We start from the raw sequence: 17,500 nt of genomic DNA on the forward strand, positions 1-17,500 counted from the left end.
TCAGGACAAAGACAAAGAATAAAAAATGTCTTTTGTATTTACTTGAAACAAATGAATGGTATCAGGTGAAAAATATCTGTCTGTGCTTGTTCAGATTTAAGGCCTACAAATTTGCACCTTATTTCAATTTCCTGCATGCACCGGAGGAAGTGCGAATAGCTTATTCAGAGGCAGATTAATGCAAAAGAGCTGAGGGGGGACATAAATCTACAGGCAGTGACTTGTACCATCATGTAAGTGTAATGATTATCAAACTGGAATCAGGGCTCAGAGTATCAGCTTAACACAGAGAAAATTTGCTTGATGTGAGAGTATTAAAGTCGTGCTATAATATATCCATATACTGTGACTAAATTTTATAGTTCATGAAGCATATTAGTATTACACTATATCCTGGTACATTCAAAAGGTGATTTCCATTTAGATGCTCATTTTTCATGAAGATAAATATGACATGAATCATAATTTCCCTGAAGTAAATATTACAAATAATAAAATACTCAGGCAGGCAAGTTGAGGAATGACAGTAATGTTTTCCATTTGTATGGTAAGTGACGAACCTTGTGGCCTATCAAGTAACAAATTGAATGTTTAATCTTTCTCCATGCAGATTGAGGATGGCAAAGTAGCAGCGGTCTCACAACAAATTGAGAGTTCTCTGGTGGCTCGTGGAGTATCAGCTATTTTGCCTTTGGAGGCCAATAGAGGGTGTCAGCAGAGCTTTGTCAAAATATATCACGAGCATGAAGTTGTAAAATTGCAATTTACAACAAAAAGACTTTGGGATAACGGGCAAATCTTAGGCATGCTAAATACATAGCAAATATTTAGAGAGGCTTTGTAAGCAATTTAAATATTGTTAGGGGAAGTTGCTTAGCATCTGTGGCGCATCCCAGAGGTAAAGAAGGAAATGTATCCTATCAAACGGTAAACAGTCTAGTCCAAATGATAAAAATATTCCTCAGCGACCAGCGGATGGAGTTAAACTAATAGGTTGAAGGTGGCTTCCAGCCATGTCCCAAATCAGGCTGGCCCTCCTGCGAGACACACCTCTCGGTGTCTCGGCGCTGGCCGTGGGGCATCATTTTTGCTGATTTGTCCTCAAAGTTTGGAGTCCCTCCGGGCCTCGGGGATGCCGGGGCAGCGGCCGTTGTTCCTCTGATCTCCATGCTGTTGGCGCGAGGCGGGGTCAGTGCCACGCAGGAGCCCGGTGTGACCCTCCAGGCCACGGTGGTTCAGGAGCGCTTGTAGTGCACGGCCGGGGGTGTTCCTTCTGTTAAAGGTTCTGTTGTATATTAATTTTAAGTTGCAGTGTCTGCTCTACAAGATGACGCCACTAGCATTTTGATTAAGGATTTTATACATGAAAAAATTTTCATTATCTGAGTTCCCGGAGCCCTCCCGATTGGTTGGCCGCCTGACCCGCAGCTGTGTCTCGCAGCGCCGGGGTGGCGCAGGGGCGGGAAGGGGTGCCCTGCGCTGTAGTCTTTGCTACGGGAGCAATTAACGGGGCTTTTGACTCTCGGGGAAGTCAAGACTCTTCATAAGCAAAAAGAGGCAACAGCACTTCAGTGGATTTTGCTCATTTTCTCTCTGTTTCAGGAGAGTGAAGACAGCACGCGGAATCTGAGTGAGCGCATCTGAGGGCGTCAGAGGCAGGGCTGGCCCCTGTGCCCTCTGAGCCTTGCAGGCTGCCTTTTCGGCACATGGGACAAAGCCAGGGGGAGAGAAGTTAAGGAATATGTCTGACTTTTTTCTTCTTTCTTTTAAAAAAACAGGATATTCTTCAATTAATTCATCCTGTCGCTTTCCTTAATTCTTTTGATATCTGCTCAAATTAAGGGTGAGGATATCTAGTCATGAAAAGGTGAAGGAAAGCTTTGCTGTGTCTTTTTTTTTTTTTTTTGAATTTTATACAGCAGGTTCTTATTGGTTATCTATTTTATATATGTTAGTGTATAGATGTCAGTCCCAATCTCCCAATTCATCCCACCACCAAGCTTTGCTGTGTCTTTTCTTATCAGATGAGGAAAGGGAAATGTTTGTGAAACTCACCAGGGGTGTGCTTCCGGCGTTTAGCTCCCGGGGGGCTGCGGGGGCCGTGGGTGGGTGTGGACAGAGCCCCCTGACCGTGAAGTCCTCTGGAAGAGTCAGAGACTGAGCTGGGGTGACCCAGCTCACAGGAAGGTTGGTCCCAAGTTTGTTTGCATCCTGGCAGCACCAGGGCATCTGCCTGCTCCCCACTGACGCCGCCATGAGAAGCCCTCTAGTGGGGACCGGCGGTACTGCGGGCCTCTCTGACATCAGCACCAATATTGTCCCTCTGGACCCCCAGCTCAGTGTGGAGCCCGCCCCAGTAGGAGGGTAGTGAAGTGGGGGTCAGAGGGGCGTTCGGGGGCTTCCTTGGGGGCCCCGAGCACAGTGATGGGAACACGCCAGCCTGCCCACGTGCCCGGGCTTGACAGCAAGCAGAGGTGACACGCCGTGTCCTTTGCAGAGAGCAGGCAGGGCCTTCCTGAGGTTGCTAAGCTGCCTTGTCGGGATGGATGTGGTTCTGTCAGCTTATCCTCTTGGAGAGTTGCACTTGAGCAGAACAAGCAGAGTGGTGCTCTCTGGAGGCCACCTCCACTCCTAGGGCTGCAGGGGGAGGTGGAGGCACTTTTCCTGGCCCACGTTTTCTGCTGTCACTCCCCCAGCCCCCACTGTGCCATCTGTAGGGTCCTGTGTACTCTCTGATCACACTGGGGTTTTGATAATTCTCTACCTTTTTTTTTTTTTTTTTTGTAATTGCAGAATCATAAAATATTTTAATTCCAAGGTTAGCAATTTTCTCTTGCATACTTAATTTATAATTAGCTGGTTTATAAACCTGTTCTGTGAATATAATTTTACTGTTGCCAAATGTTCTTCATGAATAATTAAGGGCAAATCCCTATTTATCAAATTATTAATATACCTAATAGCCTTGTTTTCATAAACAATGCATTGGAGTTGGATTTAAAGAAAATCCTTCTCTGAGGGATCTGGTGTTTGGTTTCCACCATGGTGAGGACCCTCTCGGGGTGTCTGCACAGAGGGACACTTGTGCTGTGTTGATGTCACGGCCCCCGGCCTTCTTTCCTCCACAAAAGCCCAGGTATCAGTAGCTGGACAAACACAATGGCCATTCACCAGTGGGACTGGCCTCCTCGGCCTCGTGAACAATGTTGTTATTTGTTCCTAGCAGTTCAGCAGGAGCATTTTTTGGAGGAAATGTAACAGATGAAACCATCCTTTCAGCCTTTTAAGATCTCTTTTGCCATAATCCTACCCCCATTAGCAGGGTACCGCTTTTCAAAGCGAGGAAAGCAACTTTTGCATGCAAGTTTGGAGATAAAAAGCCGTAGTCCCAGCCCTCCGGTTAGGTGACCTGGATCCTGTAGGATTCAGGTCCAGAAGACAGAGGTAGAGCCGCAGAACGTGCTTCACCTGGGAAGGAAATGAAAACTCAGGCGGAGAGCTGGGGCGGTGAGGGTAACGCTCACCCAGGCTCCCGCGGCCCCGCCTTCCTCAGCTCTCTTCAATTTCATCGAGGACAACAGAGCTGTTTTTTCTCCTTGGACCAGCATCCAGATCACCTGCTCACCAATAGAAGGTTCCCAGCTGACGCCTATCAATAGTTTGAACAACGGAAACAATAAGCAAGCCCACCATGCTAGTTCAGAACTACCCACTTAACATCAAACTTGTGGGGTGTATCAGCCAAGGGTCTCTGGCCTCCCTGCCGGGCGTTTTCGGGGCCGAGCATCTCTCGGGAGCGTGGGAGCCAGCAGCCCCGGCCAGGCGAGGTGGGGGGCGGGGGGGGGGGAGGCTTTTTTGTGTTTGCTGATTACCATCCGCTGGGTTTGCCGTCCGCAGCCTGGAAGGAGATGAGGGCCGCGCTTCTCTGTTCTTGGGGCTGCCATGTGTGAGCCCCTTGCCATGTGTGTGCGACGCCGTGTGTGTGATTCATTCCAGAGCAGTTTTAGTCCTCATAAAATATTCATTTTGCTTGTGCAGGGCCCTGTAATTGCCGTCTCTCACCCTGAATTATTTATGCCTTGCACAGGCTGACAAAGCTTTGCCATGCGGCCCTAGATGAATCAGAAACACGGGTCTTTGCTGCCAACAGCATTATAGTTTCACAAAATATGGCACCAGCGTCACTCTGGGCCGCCTCATCTCTAAATCCAGCTTTTCTTGATTTGACATTTTCTTTGCTCTTCCATTGTCTTAGGCAGGCAGAAAGGTTGCCTCTTAACTCGAAGCAGCAACCTTTCTTGCTTGCATGATAGCCGCTGTGCTTGAGAGGGCTAATGTATCTTTATTGCCTTTACTTTTTTCATGCTCGGTAACAAGACAGTGCTTGGGCCCACTTTAAAGGCATATATTATACATTAGCGATAAAGTGATGCAAATAGTCCTGAATACTCTTCAGACAGATAGTGGAGATCAGCCCAGATCTGGCTGCTTGTCACAAAAACAGAAAATAAAAGGTGACTGGGAACTTGGGCCGAGCCGCCCGCTCCCGGCTGTGGGCTGCACGCAGGCCCGGCCTGAGGGTCCCAGGTGGGGCGGGCGACTTGTATGGGCCCCTTTGCGGGCGGACGAAGCAATGCGGGCTCCCCACTCGCAGCATCGTACATGCATCTCTTCAGCATCCAGCCTCTTCCCCAGCCCGGGCTCGCCCCGACATCTCCGCTTTGCAGCCGGGCGCCCGCCAACGGGTGTTTCCTCGTGTTTCTGCGTTCCAGCCTGAGAGCGCCTTTCTGGCCAGGGGGACGCGGGTGTGCACCATCCCTGCACACCAGGACACGGGCCCTTAGAACGCACCGCGTCCAGATATTTAGGGAAACCATGTATCATGAATTAGGCGCTGGCAGGATGGAGTGAAACTCCTCCGCGAACCTTTCCAAACTGGAAAGCAAAAACACCCAGTCGGCTCTGAATGTCAGGAGCTCTTGTTTCCAAGCCGAGACAATGACAACCTGCAACAATTCCAGTGCAAAATTCCCACGTGCCGAAGGGCTCCAGGAAAGAGAATCTGTGGGATAATATTCACACACAGGGTGGTACGGAGGCGTGGGGAGCTGGGCAGGGGGGCCCGTGATTTGAACACCTTGGTTCTTCCCTGAGCCACAGAAAGGGCTTAATTTACGGCTCCTGGCTCATCAACAAAGGGAGGGGAAGAGGGAAGGCTCGGTGCTGTTTCAAGTAATGGATGACCCGGACACACATTTCTCTTGTATTTGTTGACACGCAGGAGTAATGAAGTTAAAGCTTTGCACACATGTGCCCCTCATTAAGCTGCATTACCTGCATTAAAACTAATAATTGCCACTCAGAGCTGGGCTCCCATTAATCATTTATAATGTTTTAATAAGTTTTTAATCAGGACCTAAAAGGCTAGAGAGGCCGGCGTAGGCAGGTTCGACACCCGTGTCCTGTGTGCACGCACAGGCTTGATTTCAAATGTGATTTTTTTTTTTATTAATAATTCAGCCCACGAAGATGATGGTTCTTAATTAAGCAAGCTGGCATGGACGAGGAAAACGTGTGTCTGAATAGGAAAACACGAACAAGGTCTTTCCCACTTGGAGATTGGGGGGGGGGAATAAACCCCAAACAGAAAACCTCGTGTTTGTTTTGAGGATGCTCTCCGCTGCCGACAGAAATCAGAATGGCAAGAGGGGCGATTCCCCTCATCTTCAGATCCCTCCAAACGCACACCCGTTCGGGTGGGAGAGGTTTGAAACCCTAAGTTCGGATAAGCATAGGCACTTAATCTCTGCGCACGAAGTCTCTGTAAAAGTCTCCCCTGGAGCTGGCAACAAGTCAGGGGGTGCATCTGATGTGAGACAAGTGATGCTGGCATTTTTCTTAAATAAGGAGCTTCGTGATCAGAGCTGGCAAATAGAGCGGTGTCCAGAGGGAGTGAGGAGGCTGTCTTAATGAGCCCGCAGCGAAAGACAAAATACAGACTGATTGACAGGGCGAGTGATCTGCTGGGGAAATAACGTCAATGCCGCATCGCCCATTAGAAATAGAGAAATAGGTAAAGGGGGAGAGAATAAAGATAGGCACTTGAAACAAGAACCCTGGTGTAAATATAGCGCACTTCACATTTCCTTTGTGTTGTGCGGTTGACTTCTTTTAAACAGATAACCTTATCAAAACTATCATGAACTATCAGGAACGGTTACAGAAAATACTAACTAGAATCCTGACAGCAAGCCAGGGAGGGTAACGGAAAAGCGCAGAGCTTGGGCATGCATTTGCTTCGAGAACGTCTACCTGGGTTTTACTTATCTGAACACATTAAAACCACCCAGAAAAGTTTAATGCGAGTCGTACACATTTCTCCAAAAGGAGGGCTCGGCAGGATCTGTCATGGGCGTGGAGATCGAACTGGCCGGCAAAGCTATTAAATCCCATCAGATCTCCTTGGCATCGTTTTAATGAGAATCATCGCACAAGTACAAGATCATGGTATCTGTAAGTGCCTCTTGACAGCCGCTGCTGAAATTGTGATGAAACGAAAAACCATTATAGCAGAAATTTAGCGATAAGGCTCTTTGGAGGGACGGTGGGGCCTGGTGTGGCTGTGGACCTCGAAGGGTTAATTTTCTAAACCTAATAATGTTCGATAGTGAGGTATTTGTCAGGAGATAAAGAAGTGATAGAATCTGGGAAGTGGGTCCCTTGGCGATTGTAGTACAAATATTGTTAATGCGGTGTGGTTACTACAGCGAGGGAAAGTAAAATAGCTCCAGCCCACTAGAGACAGCCTCTGCTACAGTAGAGCAGGAACCTCCAGACAAAGGCCAGTAATTGTTGAACCGCGAGTCAAGCCGTGGATATTTTCAAATCCTCCTCTATCTGCATTTCCATGCAGGATATCATGCGTGCCGGGGGACGGCGCCCACGGGGACCAGGAACCCGCAGTGGGGAGTCGGGCAGCCCCAGCCCCTCTTGCCCGGGAGGGAGGCCCCTCACAAAGGCCATCTGGGCCCAGCTGTAAAATTCAGTCCCGTCCCCCCTCTGGCCCCTTCCTGATGACGTCATGCAGGCACTACAAGTATATGAGACCCATAACTTGAAATGTACAAGAATTTAATAAGTCTGGTGTTAAAGCAATTTGTCATGGCATATTTGAAGAATAAATCAGACTAATGGAGCAGATTTTCCCTCCCGTATGGCATTACAGGACGCGAGCCCAGCCATAGCTAATGGCAGGAGTGGGAGAAAAAGAGAGGCCTGACATTAAGACCCTCGCATTTTGGAAATCCGATACGTATTGACCTGTGTACTATCTCAGTGCACAGATCTGATGTCAGCAGAGTGTACTCGTGTATAGGAACTGCTCATTACAGGTTTTCTGAAGGAAGCACATTGTCTCTGAGCCCCAGAAGCCGATCGGCTAGGATTGCTCAGTAATCAATACCACAGCGACTGATGGCCCGGCACACACCACAGCTGCGGCCACTGCTTTCAGGGACTTCCCAGTAATTAGCCGGGACTTGGAGGCAAGCACTCCGCCACCGGTCACTTCCTTATCAGTCAGGGAAAAGTCTCTTAAAGGCTCTATCTTTTAATTTGACTCTTTCACTGTTTCCCTTCAAGAGGGCAGTAGCGGCCGCGGCGACCGACACCCCGAGAGGGGCCGCTGCCCTGTGGGGCTCCCCGTCCCTTTGGGCGGGGACCTCCTCGCTGCGGTGGCGCATGGAAGCGAGGCGGGTGGCACACGCAGTTACCCGCTGTCAGGGGAACGGGTCAGTGGTGTTCAGTCCAGTCGCAGGCCTGTGCAGGCACCACCATCTCCTTCGGAACATTCCTGTCACCCCCCAAAAGGAGACCCCGTGCCCCTCAGGCACTTCCCCAGCCCCGCAGCCCCTGGCAGCCACCAGAGGGTGGCGACTTTCCCAGCTGCATCTTCCGGCCGCTTTTCTCGACTCACTCTTGTCAAGGTTATTAGGTATGAAAAGAGCCTCCTGGTTTTGCGTCCTGGATGCAGTCACTAAAGACATGGGGGTTCGATCAGGAATGGGGTCCCTGCCCTCCCGGAAACCCCGGAAGCTGTCAGCGCCGTGATTTACACACACATGCTTTGGGAGTTTTGATGGATGACATGGAGGCCTATCCAGTGGCATTAGTTTGCTGCTTGTTAAGAGCTCAGCCTTAAGGTGGAAAACCGGGACTCCCCACCCGTGCCCCAGATACCAATACTTTTCAACCCTGGACTCAGGTTTCCCACGTCACTTGTGATCGAGGGCCAGGAGAGGAGGCCGTGGCTGCTCGGACTGAGGCTGGGATCACGTGCGGGAGGGGCTGCTGGAAGCCGGAGCTCTGTCCGGGCTGTGCCCGTCACCTGTGCTCAGGGGGCCCACCTGGGTATCCCGGCTTGCCGGCCTCATGGCCTTGAAGCTTGCGGTCACTCCTGTTTCCAAGCACCCGCAAGACCAGGCCCCGAGACAGTCTAAAACTCGACAGTTAAAAAAATTTTCTTAAATCTCTGCATGTAGTGTTTCCTGAGGTGCTGCGTGGACGTGTGGTCGCCACACGCGAAGAACAGGCGCGGAGACGGCTCCACATTTCCTTTTTCTCCTCAATCACCAGGGTGCGCACGCCAAGCCCACTGCATTTCTAAGGAGACAGTCCGTTTCTCCTCTGACCAGAGGGAAAGAAATCATTATGACATGATTAGTGGCTTCGGCTAGGTGAGGAAGAGCAGTGGCAGGGAAGGCGGGGAGGATGAGTGGTATTAATTACCTAACGCTTGCTGGCGAGATAATTTTATCAGCGATTTGGCCATTGGTAAGTTGCAGCGTTTGATAAAAGTGGGCAAGTTCTTAGCTACTGGAAGCAGGAGGGAAGGGGCTGGTGTCAGATGAGATGCATCTCATCAGCTTTTCTCTGACAAACCAAATTCATTCCTTATGTAATTGATAACGGCCTTGGCCAATTACTTCACACATTACAATACACAGAGGCCCCCTTTACAGGTTTTGCAGGGCTGTAATTAGCTATGCTAATACCCCCTTTATTGGCCCTAATATTGCTCAACACCTTTTGCCATCCTGGAACCCACTAGAGCCCCATGGCCTGTCAGGACCGCTGATTATTGAGAAGGATAGCTTTAATCAAACATAATTGCAGTTAATTTTTCTCTCCTGCTCTCTGTTGCCAACGTCTAATGCCACGGACTCCTTGATATTCCATTAAATTACAATTAAACAGCCTCCTTTGTTTCTGATTGTCCTGAACAACACCACAAAGTTCTGTAGCCGCTTAAAGGAGAGTGTTTGGTCCTAATTGCCTGCTGGCCCACAAAGGGCCAATTTACACAATACCCATGTAGAATTTAAACAGTTCATAATGTAATGGATATTACACAGGAGCCTAACACTACAATTAAAATGATTTTCATCAGATAGAGAAGCCCTGGTTAATCAGCTTCATAAAAGTAAATATAAATGAACTAATTCATAGCTTAAACACACAGAAGGGGAGCAGACTTTGAAATCGGTTACTGAGGTGTGAGGGCTTGCCCCTTATTGCGTGATACCCAGAGTGGGCTCCAGCTAACACGGTCAGTCCTGCTGTTCGAGCCCCGCTGAAGGTGCCCGTGTCCTGCCGCGGAGCACTTCCGGGGGCACTGGCATTATCGGGGAGGACGCTGGCACGGATGCCACCGAGGCCACGCTGAACTTTCTGCTGAGCAGAACTGTCCCTGCAGAAGGGAGGGCGGCCTTGGAGTCTCCAGCTCAGGCTCAAGCTCTCAGTGGCTGGACCCAGCAGCTCTCCCGTCCCTGCCTCCCAGTTAGAGGGCCCCTGGGCCCATCTTCACAGGATGCCCCAGAGTCGGGGGAGGCAGCTTGCTGCTACCTGCTCTCCTGAGAGCGAAGGAGATCACCCACGCGGGGCTCCTCTGGTAATCCCCGCGCACCCTAAAAGAGGAAACCTGACTTGCAAAGTAATGAGATCACACCTTTCCCCCTTGTAATCGCTGCTGAGAACTTTGCAGGATTTTGTGCGCTGTTTCCGAGCGGAACATTACTGGGGAGTTTCGACTGATGTGTAGCAGTTTGCCCTGAGCTGCTGCTTCCCCTCCTGCCTGGGAGAAACAAGTAAATAAAGCCCATATTTCAAGCTTGATTTACTCTGGTACCTACTGTGAAAGATGATGACTCTTTAGGGAAATAAAGACAGGGTCAGGGAATCAGTGTACATAATGGTCATTTTGATGATGGGCCAACAGGTGCAGCCGGGAGCACACTGTACAATTAAGCATAATGTACTAATGACAGGTTAGAATTTTTATCGCCTCCTTGCCATCGGGCAGCAAATCCATGGTTAGCAGTAATAAAGAGTTTATTGGTGTTAAAGCCAAAGGTTTTCTGACATAGGAAAGATTTTTCCTTTCATAACAAGAGTATTAAATCCTTTGTGTACCAGACTCTAGAAGTGAGATATGTAAAGTGCCTGTCAGATATTTCTTAGAAAAAAGCCAATTAAAGGGTAATTGAGTAAAGGATGAGAACCACCATTTGACGTCACGCGTCCGCGTCCCTTTCTCACGCTACCCACGCGCCCCAACGCCAGTGAGCGTTCGCTGGGAGAGGCACACGCTCGCTCCGGACGTGACGGTGCGCGGGGTCGGGAGCCGTGCGCTGGCTGGACCGTGCCGCCCACCTCGAGGAGGCCTGATTGAATCCTCGAGGAACCGAAATGAGGGCGAAAACTAAGCGCAAGGCTCCTCTTCCTCCATAAGGGCCCAACCTGCGCCCGTTCCCACACACGCTGGGCCTTATTTCGTTTGTGTAATTGGGGCCCGAGTGCCCGGGAGGGATCGTGCTCTGTAGGGCCGTACACTCCAGATCTGCAGGTCTTTCTAAGTCCTCTCGCTGCTTTTTGAGAAACTTTGAAAAGAATCCTACCATTGCCTACACGTCCAAAACGTGTAAGAGTGTGTGTGCGTGTGTGCATGCACACACGCACCCACCTGCTCCGGAGTTGACCCCGAGATGCTCGGGCTGGTGAGGGGGCCCAGCGCCCAACTTTGCCCATTTCTGCAGCTGACGGCAGTGAAGGCCCACGGGGGCCAGGCCACTCATGCCCACAGTGGCCATGCACGGCAAGGGCCGTTCAGGCTCAATGCCCGCTCTGCTCTCCGGGAGGTGAAAGGGTGAACTTGCTAAGCAGACATCGAGGAACTTAAAGAAACCTCCTCTGGAGGGGGGGAGAAATCGGACCACAGAAAAGCTCCCCCAGTCGGCTCCATGCAGATGAGTGGCTCCGGGCGGTAACGTGAGGCGTAATTGCGCCGTGTGGCTGCTGCCCCCAAAGTGAGAACCTAATTGCCTGACAGGACGGTAACTTTGTGACGCCCTCACCTTGTTAGGCCCTTATGCGGCTGGGCGCAGGGGGGCCGCAGGTGCACTTAATTTACCTCGCTGCGGAGCGCGTGGAGCTTAATTGCACCGCGGTTGTTAGGAGAAATTGGTGGGTGGACGGCCGGGCGGCTTACTGTATGCTGATGGCAGATGGTGTTCAGAGGCGCGGTGAGCTAAGTGTATAGGTGAGGCGAGTTAATAAAAGATGTAAATTCTGGCCTAAAATAGTGAGGCCGCGCGGGATGTAAGGAAATTTAATTAAGTGGCCACTATTCTTTTTCCCATCGGTCGGATTTTCCTCTGCCCTGGTGGAAAGTCGTCCGGGGGATGTTGGGAATGCAGCTGGAGACATGAATCTCAGCCTCCCAAATCTTTTTATTTTCTGATATGATAATCAGCCGCAAGGAAGCTTGACTGTCAGGTTGAAGTCAAGGAAATTGTGTGAAACTTCATAAAAAATTAGTCATCAACCAGTAGGACAGAGGATATTTGGAAAGAAGATAGGGGAGATGTTTGTTGATAGCCTTGTAGATGGGGGTGTCAGCCCAGAGGCCCCAGCTTTTCTGGGCTCAGGACGCGGGCGGCCTTCTCCAGACAGCCGAGCTGGTGCAGGGCCGAGACCCCCTGTTCTCCCGTGGCCGGCGGTGCAGCCGGGCCTCCCAGGGTCCACGCGCTCCTGTTGTGAGCCAGAGCTTCCATGTTTGTCACAGAGCACGCGGGAATGGGGAGGACAAGGTGATGATATTTCTGTCACAGCATCTCAACACTCTGTCAGGACCCCTGAAACGTCACGCTTCAGAACAAGGCCAGGCCTTGGCGGGAAGCAGAAGCAGCGCTGCGACCAGCCTCCCCTCCAACCAGGGCAGCGCCTGGTCCCCTCCCCCTAAGCGACGGTCTCCTTGCCTCATCGCGGGGGCGAGGGGGGGGTCTCGATCGGTCCCTTAAAACCACACGTAGGCCTTTCACAGAAGTCGTTGCCGCCCTTAAAACAGCATCCCGGATCTTCTCTTAAGAGTCATACCTATTGTAACTTGAGAAGCCCCTCTTTAAAAGTGTGTTTACCTAGGCAGTGATGGCCCCTGGGCTTGGGTTGCCAGGTAGAATTCAGCCCGTCCAGTTAAATTTGAATTTCGGAGAAACAATTTTTTTTTTTTTTTTTAGGGTAGGTATGCTTTGGGACAGGCCTAGCCTAAAAAATTATTCGTTGTTTATCTGAAATTCAAATTTAACTAGGCATCCTGTGTTTTTATTTGCTGAATCTGGCAGCCCTCTCTGGGGTGGACAGGTCCCCAGTGATTAATGGTCGTGCAAAGATCCAGGTGAGAAATGGCCAATTTAAGTCACGGTTGTTACTATAAAGCTTGGAAACCCTCACAGTGTCAAGACAAATGTAAGTCACTGCTTCCTTGTGTGGAGATCTTCCACAGTGGCCAGTGGACCCAGAGGTGCCTGTCTGGCCTCTCCCGAGTTCTCTCTCTCCCTATTGCCCCCTACAGGGCAGCCAGCAGGTGGTATGGGGTCGGCTCCCCACGCAAGAGCGTCTTTCAAAAAAGTCTGTGTCTTTTGTCTGATAACCCTAACAAATATCCATTTTTTGTATTTTTGTAGATTCTTTCTAAAGTTTTTCCTCAAGTGCAATCAGAACTGTTTGAAGAATGCAGGCAACCCTCGGGACATGCGAAGATTCCAGGTACACGATTCTGGACCGTGGTCCAGACTTAACACTATGAAAGTTGAATTCCCTGATGTTGCAGTTGTTCGGAAACCAGTCTTTAGTTCTCAGGGGCTTGGGTGCAAATGAGCCAGGATGGGCTCATTCGAAAGAATATTTAAATCAAATGCTTTAAAAATGATCTGGCACCTCAGTCCGCCAGAGTCATGGAGCCCAGGTGTGGCCCGTGACAAAGTGAAGCTGGCTCTGGACATGTGACCTGAGCTTTTGCTCTGATGACAGCGTGTGCCTCTGCCTCCTGGGGCAGTGCACACCGCCCTGGCCCTCTGTGTCGGGCTGCGGGGTACCCCGAAATCAGAGTGATCGGGGCTGTAGGTTAAGGTGGGGTCTGTCTTACATCCGATCGTGGTGAGTCCTGTGGGTGTGTTTCAGAATGACTGTTTCAGGGTTTCTGCAAGTAAAGTCCTCATAAGGATAGCCTCTCATTTAGTCTGTTTCCTCAGTTGGACCTTGCTGTTCATGCTTGTTCGGTTGGTTAGACTTTGGAGCCCGTGCTGAAGGTCTTCCTTAGGGATGGATTGATCTGTGGTAGGGGAGGACCACTAGGTAATATATGGGGTGTACTCAGGACTGAGGGCGCTGCAGCTGTTCCATGCAGGCGTCTACCAATTCCAGAATGTTTCCCCAGCTCAGCTTCCCTCCCCTGAGGCTGGGCTGTTCTCGCCTCCTTAATTCCACACCTGGGAGCTAGACCGTGTTCCTGAACCCAGGCTAACTTGTCCTCTGGTTAGTTATCCTCAGATCAGAGGATTTCCTCTCGAGGAGAGGCGTGGAGAGCCAGCTGGGCTCAGGGATAAGTTCTGATCCAGTCATGGTTTTCTTGCCTTCGTTTGTGAATGACTAGGAGGTGACTTCAGGGTGAAGTGTGCTCAGCACACATGATGGATTGTTTTGCTGATTTTAATTGTAAAAATATCTGGGCTGGGACACAAAACCGCTCCTGGTCCCTACCCACCAGAGAAGAATTTGGGAGCTCACTGCTAGGTTGGATGTGACCAAATACTTCTTCTTTGGGATTTAGACTAGTTTACCATCAAATCACTCAAGGCTTCTTTTTAGAAATGTAAGTTATGCTTCAGTCTTTAGGCGAAATGTGACATCTGTCTTGACATCCAACCAGCCAGTCAGAGCGGTGGAGCTGGTTGGCCCGCCCACAGTCATGCCCTGACCCTGGGGGGGGGGGGGGCGGTGTCTCTTGCACACAGTGGGGCGGGCTTCCGCTTCTCTCGCGCGAGGCTTCACGTTGATCCGTCGAGCAGAGTGGAGGTCACACGTTGGCTCGCCAGTGGCCGAAGGCAGCATCAGTCACAGGTGGAGCCCGCAGTTACTAGAAGGACTTCCTCCCTCTAGCTAATCTCTCTGCCTCTCAGGAGGTTTAACTGGACTTAACACTAGGTCAGGGCTTACACAACGTTTCCAGTGGGCACCACAATCTCAGCATCTTTCTGTAGGTGCACCGCAGGGCTGGCCCGGCCGAGAAACAAACACAGCTTGTCTGCTTTCTCTGCTCAACTATGCTTTTCCCTTGGTGACTGACCTATATAGAGATGACAGAGCAAAGACAGTGTCCCTTTTTATTTTTATTTTTACCCTTTCTTGTTTCTTTAACTTATCACGGTCTAGGAATGTAAAGAGGGTCAAGCCCGCGGCTCGGTGTTAGTCCTGTGTCTTTGCACCCCATTCGGGGGCAGTGTCGGTAGAGGTCCCCCTGCGCCCAGGGCGGGGCCTGGTGGACAGCCTGCCAGGTGGGTGCCTTTGTGACCCCGGCAGCCCTGCGTCCCCTGCATAGCGGCTGCCAGGCGAGTAGTGGCCCCAGAGTGGGGTCAGAGCCACCCCTGCCAGGGCAACGGAGATAGTAGAGAGAGATTATGGTGAGATGTCTGAGCCTGGACCCGGGGACGCTGGTGGTGGCACTGATACTATTTCGAGGCACAGAGGGGCCTGATGTTGTGGAGACTTTAACGATCTTGGCAATGCCCACAGCCAGAGAGAGTCACCTGGGAAGGTGCTCCCTTCTTTTGCGGGGGGTGGGTGCAGTGGGTACTGGTCCTGCTTAACGGTCTTCTTGTGGGGCCTGGATTTTTATAAAAAATCAATTACTCACAGATGTATTTACATATAAGTATGCAGCTTTGCTTTTTAAAAAATCTTATTTATTTACAATCACTTTTAGGTATCATTTTTTCTTAACTAGTAGACTTTCTTTTTTAGAGCAGTTTTATTTAGGTTTACAGAAAAACTTCACAGAAAGGAAGAATTCCCATGAGCCCCTGGCCTCCCCTCCCCCCGACTCTCCTCTGTCATTAGCATCTTGCATCGGTGTGGCTCGTCAGTAACGCAGGGCCACCGTAGCTGTGGGTTTGAACGCACCGTGCGTGGCATGCCTTGACGTGTGCCCGCCCTCCGGCCCAGCTGTTCTCCGCGGGGTCGTGGTTCTCTGGGTGGTGCCAGCCCCCTCCACTGCCCAAACGTGGCAAAGAACGGGACTCTCTGCACCCCAAATCCAGGCTCCGGCCCCCAGGTCCTGCCGTAAGACCCAGACTGAACCTGCGCTCACACCTGTGCTGCCCCAGCTGTTCTGGAAATAATGCAGTATACAGACCCACCTCTGTCCGAGGAAACTCTCAAGGCCGGTGTAATTTCCTGTTTCCTGGGTCCATTAGGTAGGGGGTGCCATTTCTGGGGTGCTTGTTCCAAGCTCCCCTGGGAGGACGTCTGGGGCCCTCAAGGCCGTCCCTGCCGGTGTGACTTCCTTTTTGACTTCTGCGAAGCACTGAGCACGTGAGGGAGCCCGGCCCCCATCTCCTCCCCGGCCACCCCCCCCGAACCTGGACCTCAGGGCCGCGCCTTTCCCTCCAACAGGGTCACACTCCCTTGGTAGAGCAGGTGCTAGCCATCCTCACCATCCTTCACCATGAACTTGAGAAAGGGAACTTTCCCTGCACTGAAACCATTTTATTCCTATTCAGCTCGGTCTTTTCAGATGCAAACACGTTCATTACCAGACGTTGGATGTAATTGTGACATTGACCCGGGGATCCTTTGATGATAGGATGTGGGTAGCAGAAGCAGCTTCTGATTTATGAAGCCTTTTTTTGGGAGGGGGGCAACTCTGAATCCTCACAAGTCTTCCAGGAAGGACAGTCTCCAGTGAACTCATTTTAATTAGATAAACTATCTAATCAATATGTGAACAGATCAATCAAAATAGCAGCTTTAAAATGAGTGGCTGGAGGGGTGTTTCTGAAGCTAATGGTGAGAAGAATATTTCTGTGAATTGAATTCACTTGTTAGCATAATAGGAGATTAAACTGTAATTAGTTCAGCGGGTCTGGAAGAGAAGCAATCTTGAGTCACAACAAAACCGCCCACCCACCCCATTAGCCAAAAAAGCTGTGCGCGCACGTGGCCTCGAGGGGGATCCGGGAGCAAGAGTGGGTCGCTGGCTCGAGACCTTGGGGGCTGGCTTGCTGGGGCACCCATGAAGGGGCCTGACACCTGGCAGGGCCCCGCCTCCACCTCCGACTCCGGTTTCACCTGCGCTTGTCTCTGCAGGTTGTCGTGTCGACCACGGTCAACGTGGACGGCCACGTGCTGGCCGTGTCTGACAACATGTTTGTGCACAACAACTCCAAACACGGGCGGCGGGCCCGCCGCCTGGACCCGTCAGAAGGTACGGCCCCTTCTTATCTGGAAAATGGTAGGCACATGCTACATGCCTTTTTTTTATTTGCGATGCTTCTTTTTCTTTGTGCCATCCTTTCTGTTGATTCACGCCCAGTTGCTCCCGCCAGGCCCCCTCGCTGGTCAGACCCCCGCCCCTGGGATGGAGCCCCCCCACCCCCGGCGTCCCTCTTCCCTCCCTCACTGGCGGTCTCAGCTTTCCCACCCACCTCACCTGCCATGGCCCTCACTTTATTGGTTTGTCTATGTCTAGCTTTCTTTTGCCGAACACTTTTCCTGCAGATTTAATGTATTTGGTTTTATTTTGGCTTGTCTAGCCTCCATCCGGCTCATCCCCAGATGCTTTGGGCACCTTTTGGTGGGCGCTCACATCCTGGTCCCGTGAGCCTGAGCTCATGGACTTCAAGGACCTCCTGGCCCTCCACAGAGAGCGAACGTGTGTGTGTGTGTGTGTGTGTGTGTATGCGTGTGCGCACGCGCGTGGGTATTCACGCGTGGGGGATGGGTGGAGGGGGTGAGGGAAAAAACGGCATAAAATGTTGCTAACCAAATGCTTTCAAGTGATGGACTCCTTGTTAAAAGAGAAGAATTTCGGTAAGGCTGACAGGCAGGCAGGCGTGTAAGTCAGACTTCAGAAACACGCAGACCCTGGGCCTTCCCAAGCCGCCCTGTC

General features: G+C 51.0%; 1 protein-coding gene across 12 annotated transcripts in view; it reads left to right on the top strand.

Moving 5' to 3' along the window:
* The window catches only part of EBF3 (EBF transcription factor 3), a 117,583-nt gene that overhangs the window by 64,397 nt on the left and 35,686 nt on the right, over nucleotides 1-17,500 (top strand). For 7 of the 12 annotated variants that reach the window (XM_082423194.1, XM_082423198.1, XM_082423195.1 and 4 more), the window contains exons 7-8: nucleotides 13,020-13,101; nucleotides 16,699-16,843. In XM_082423194.1, coding sequence (XP_082279320.1) covers nucleotides 13,020-13,101; nucleotides 16,699-16,843 — 227 coding nt within the window. Of the gene's footprint in view, nucleotides 1-10,151; nucleotides 12,920-13,019; nucleotides 13,102-16,698; nucleotides 16,844-17,500 lie in introns of those variants that run through there. The other 5 variants (XM_082423199.1, XM_082423202.1, XM_082423203.1 and 2 more) reach the window with 2 other exon arrangements.

This window comes from Balaenoptera physalus (genome assembly GCF_965194825.1).
Source record: "Balaenoptera physalus genome assembly, chromosome: 14".
Classification (NCBI taxonomy): Eukaryota; Metazoa; Chordata; class Mammalia; order Artiodactyla; family Balaenopteridae; genus Balaenoptera; species Balaenoptera physalus.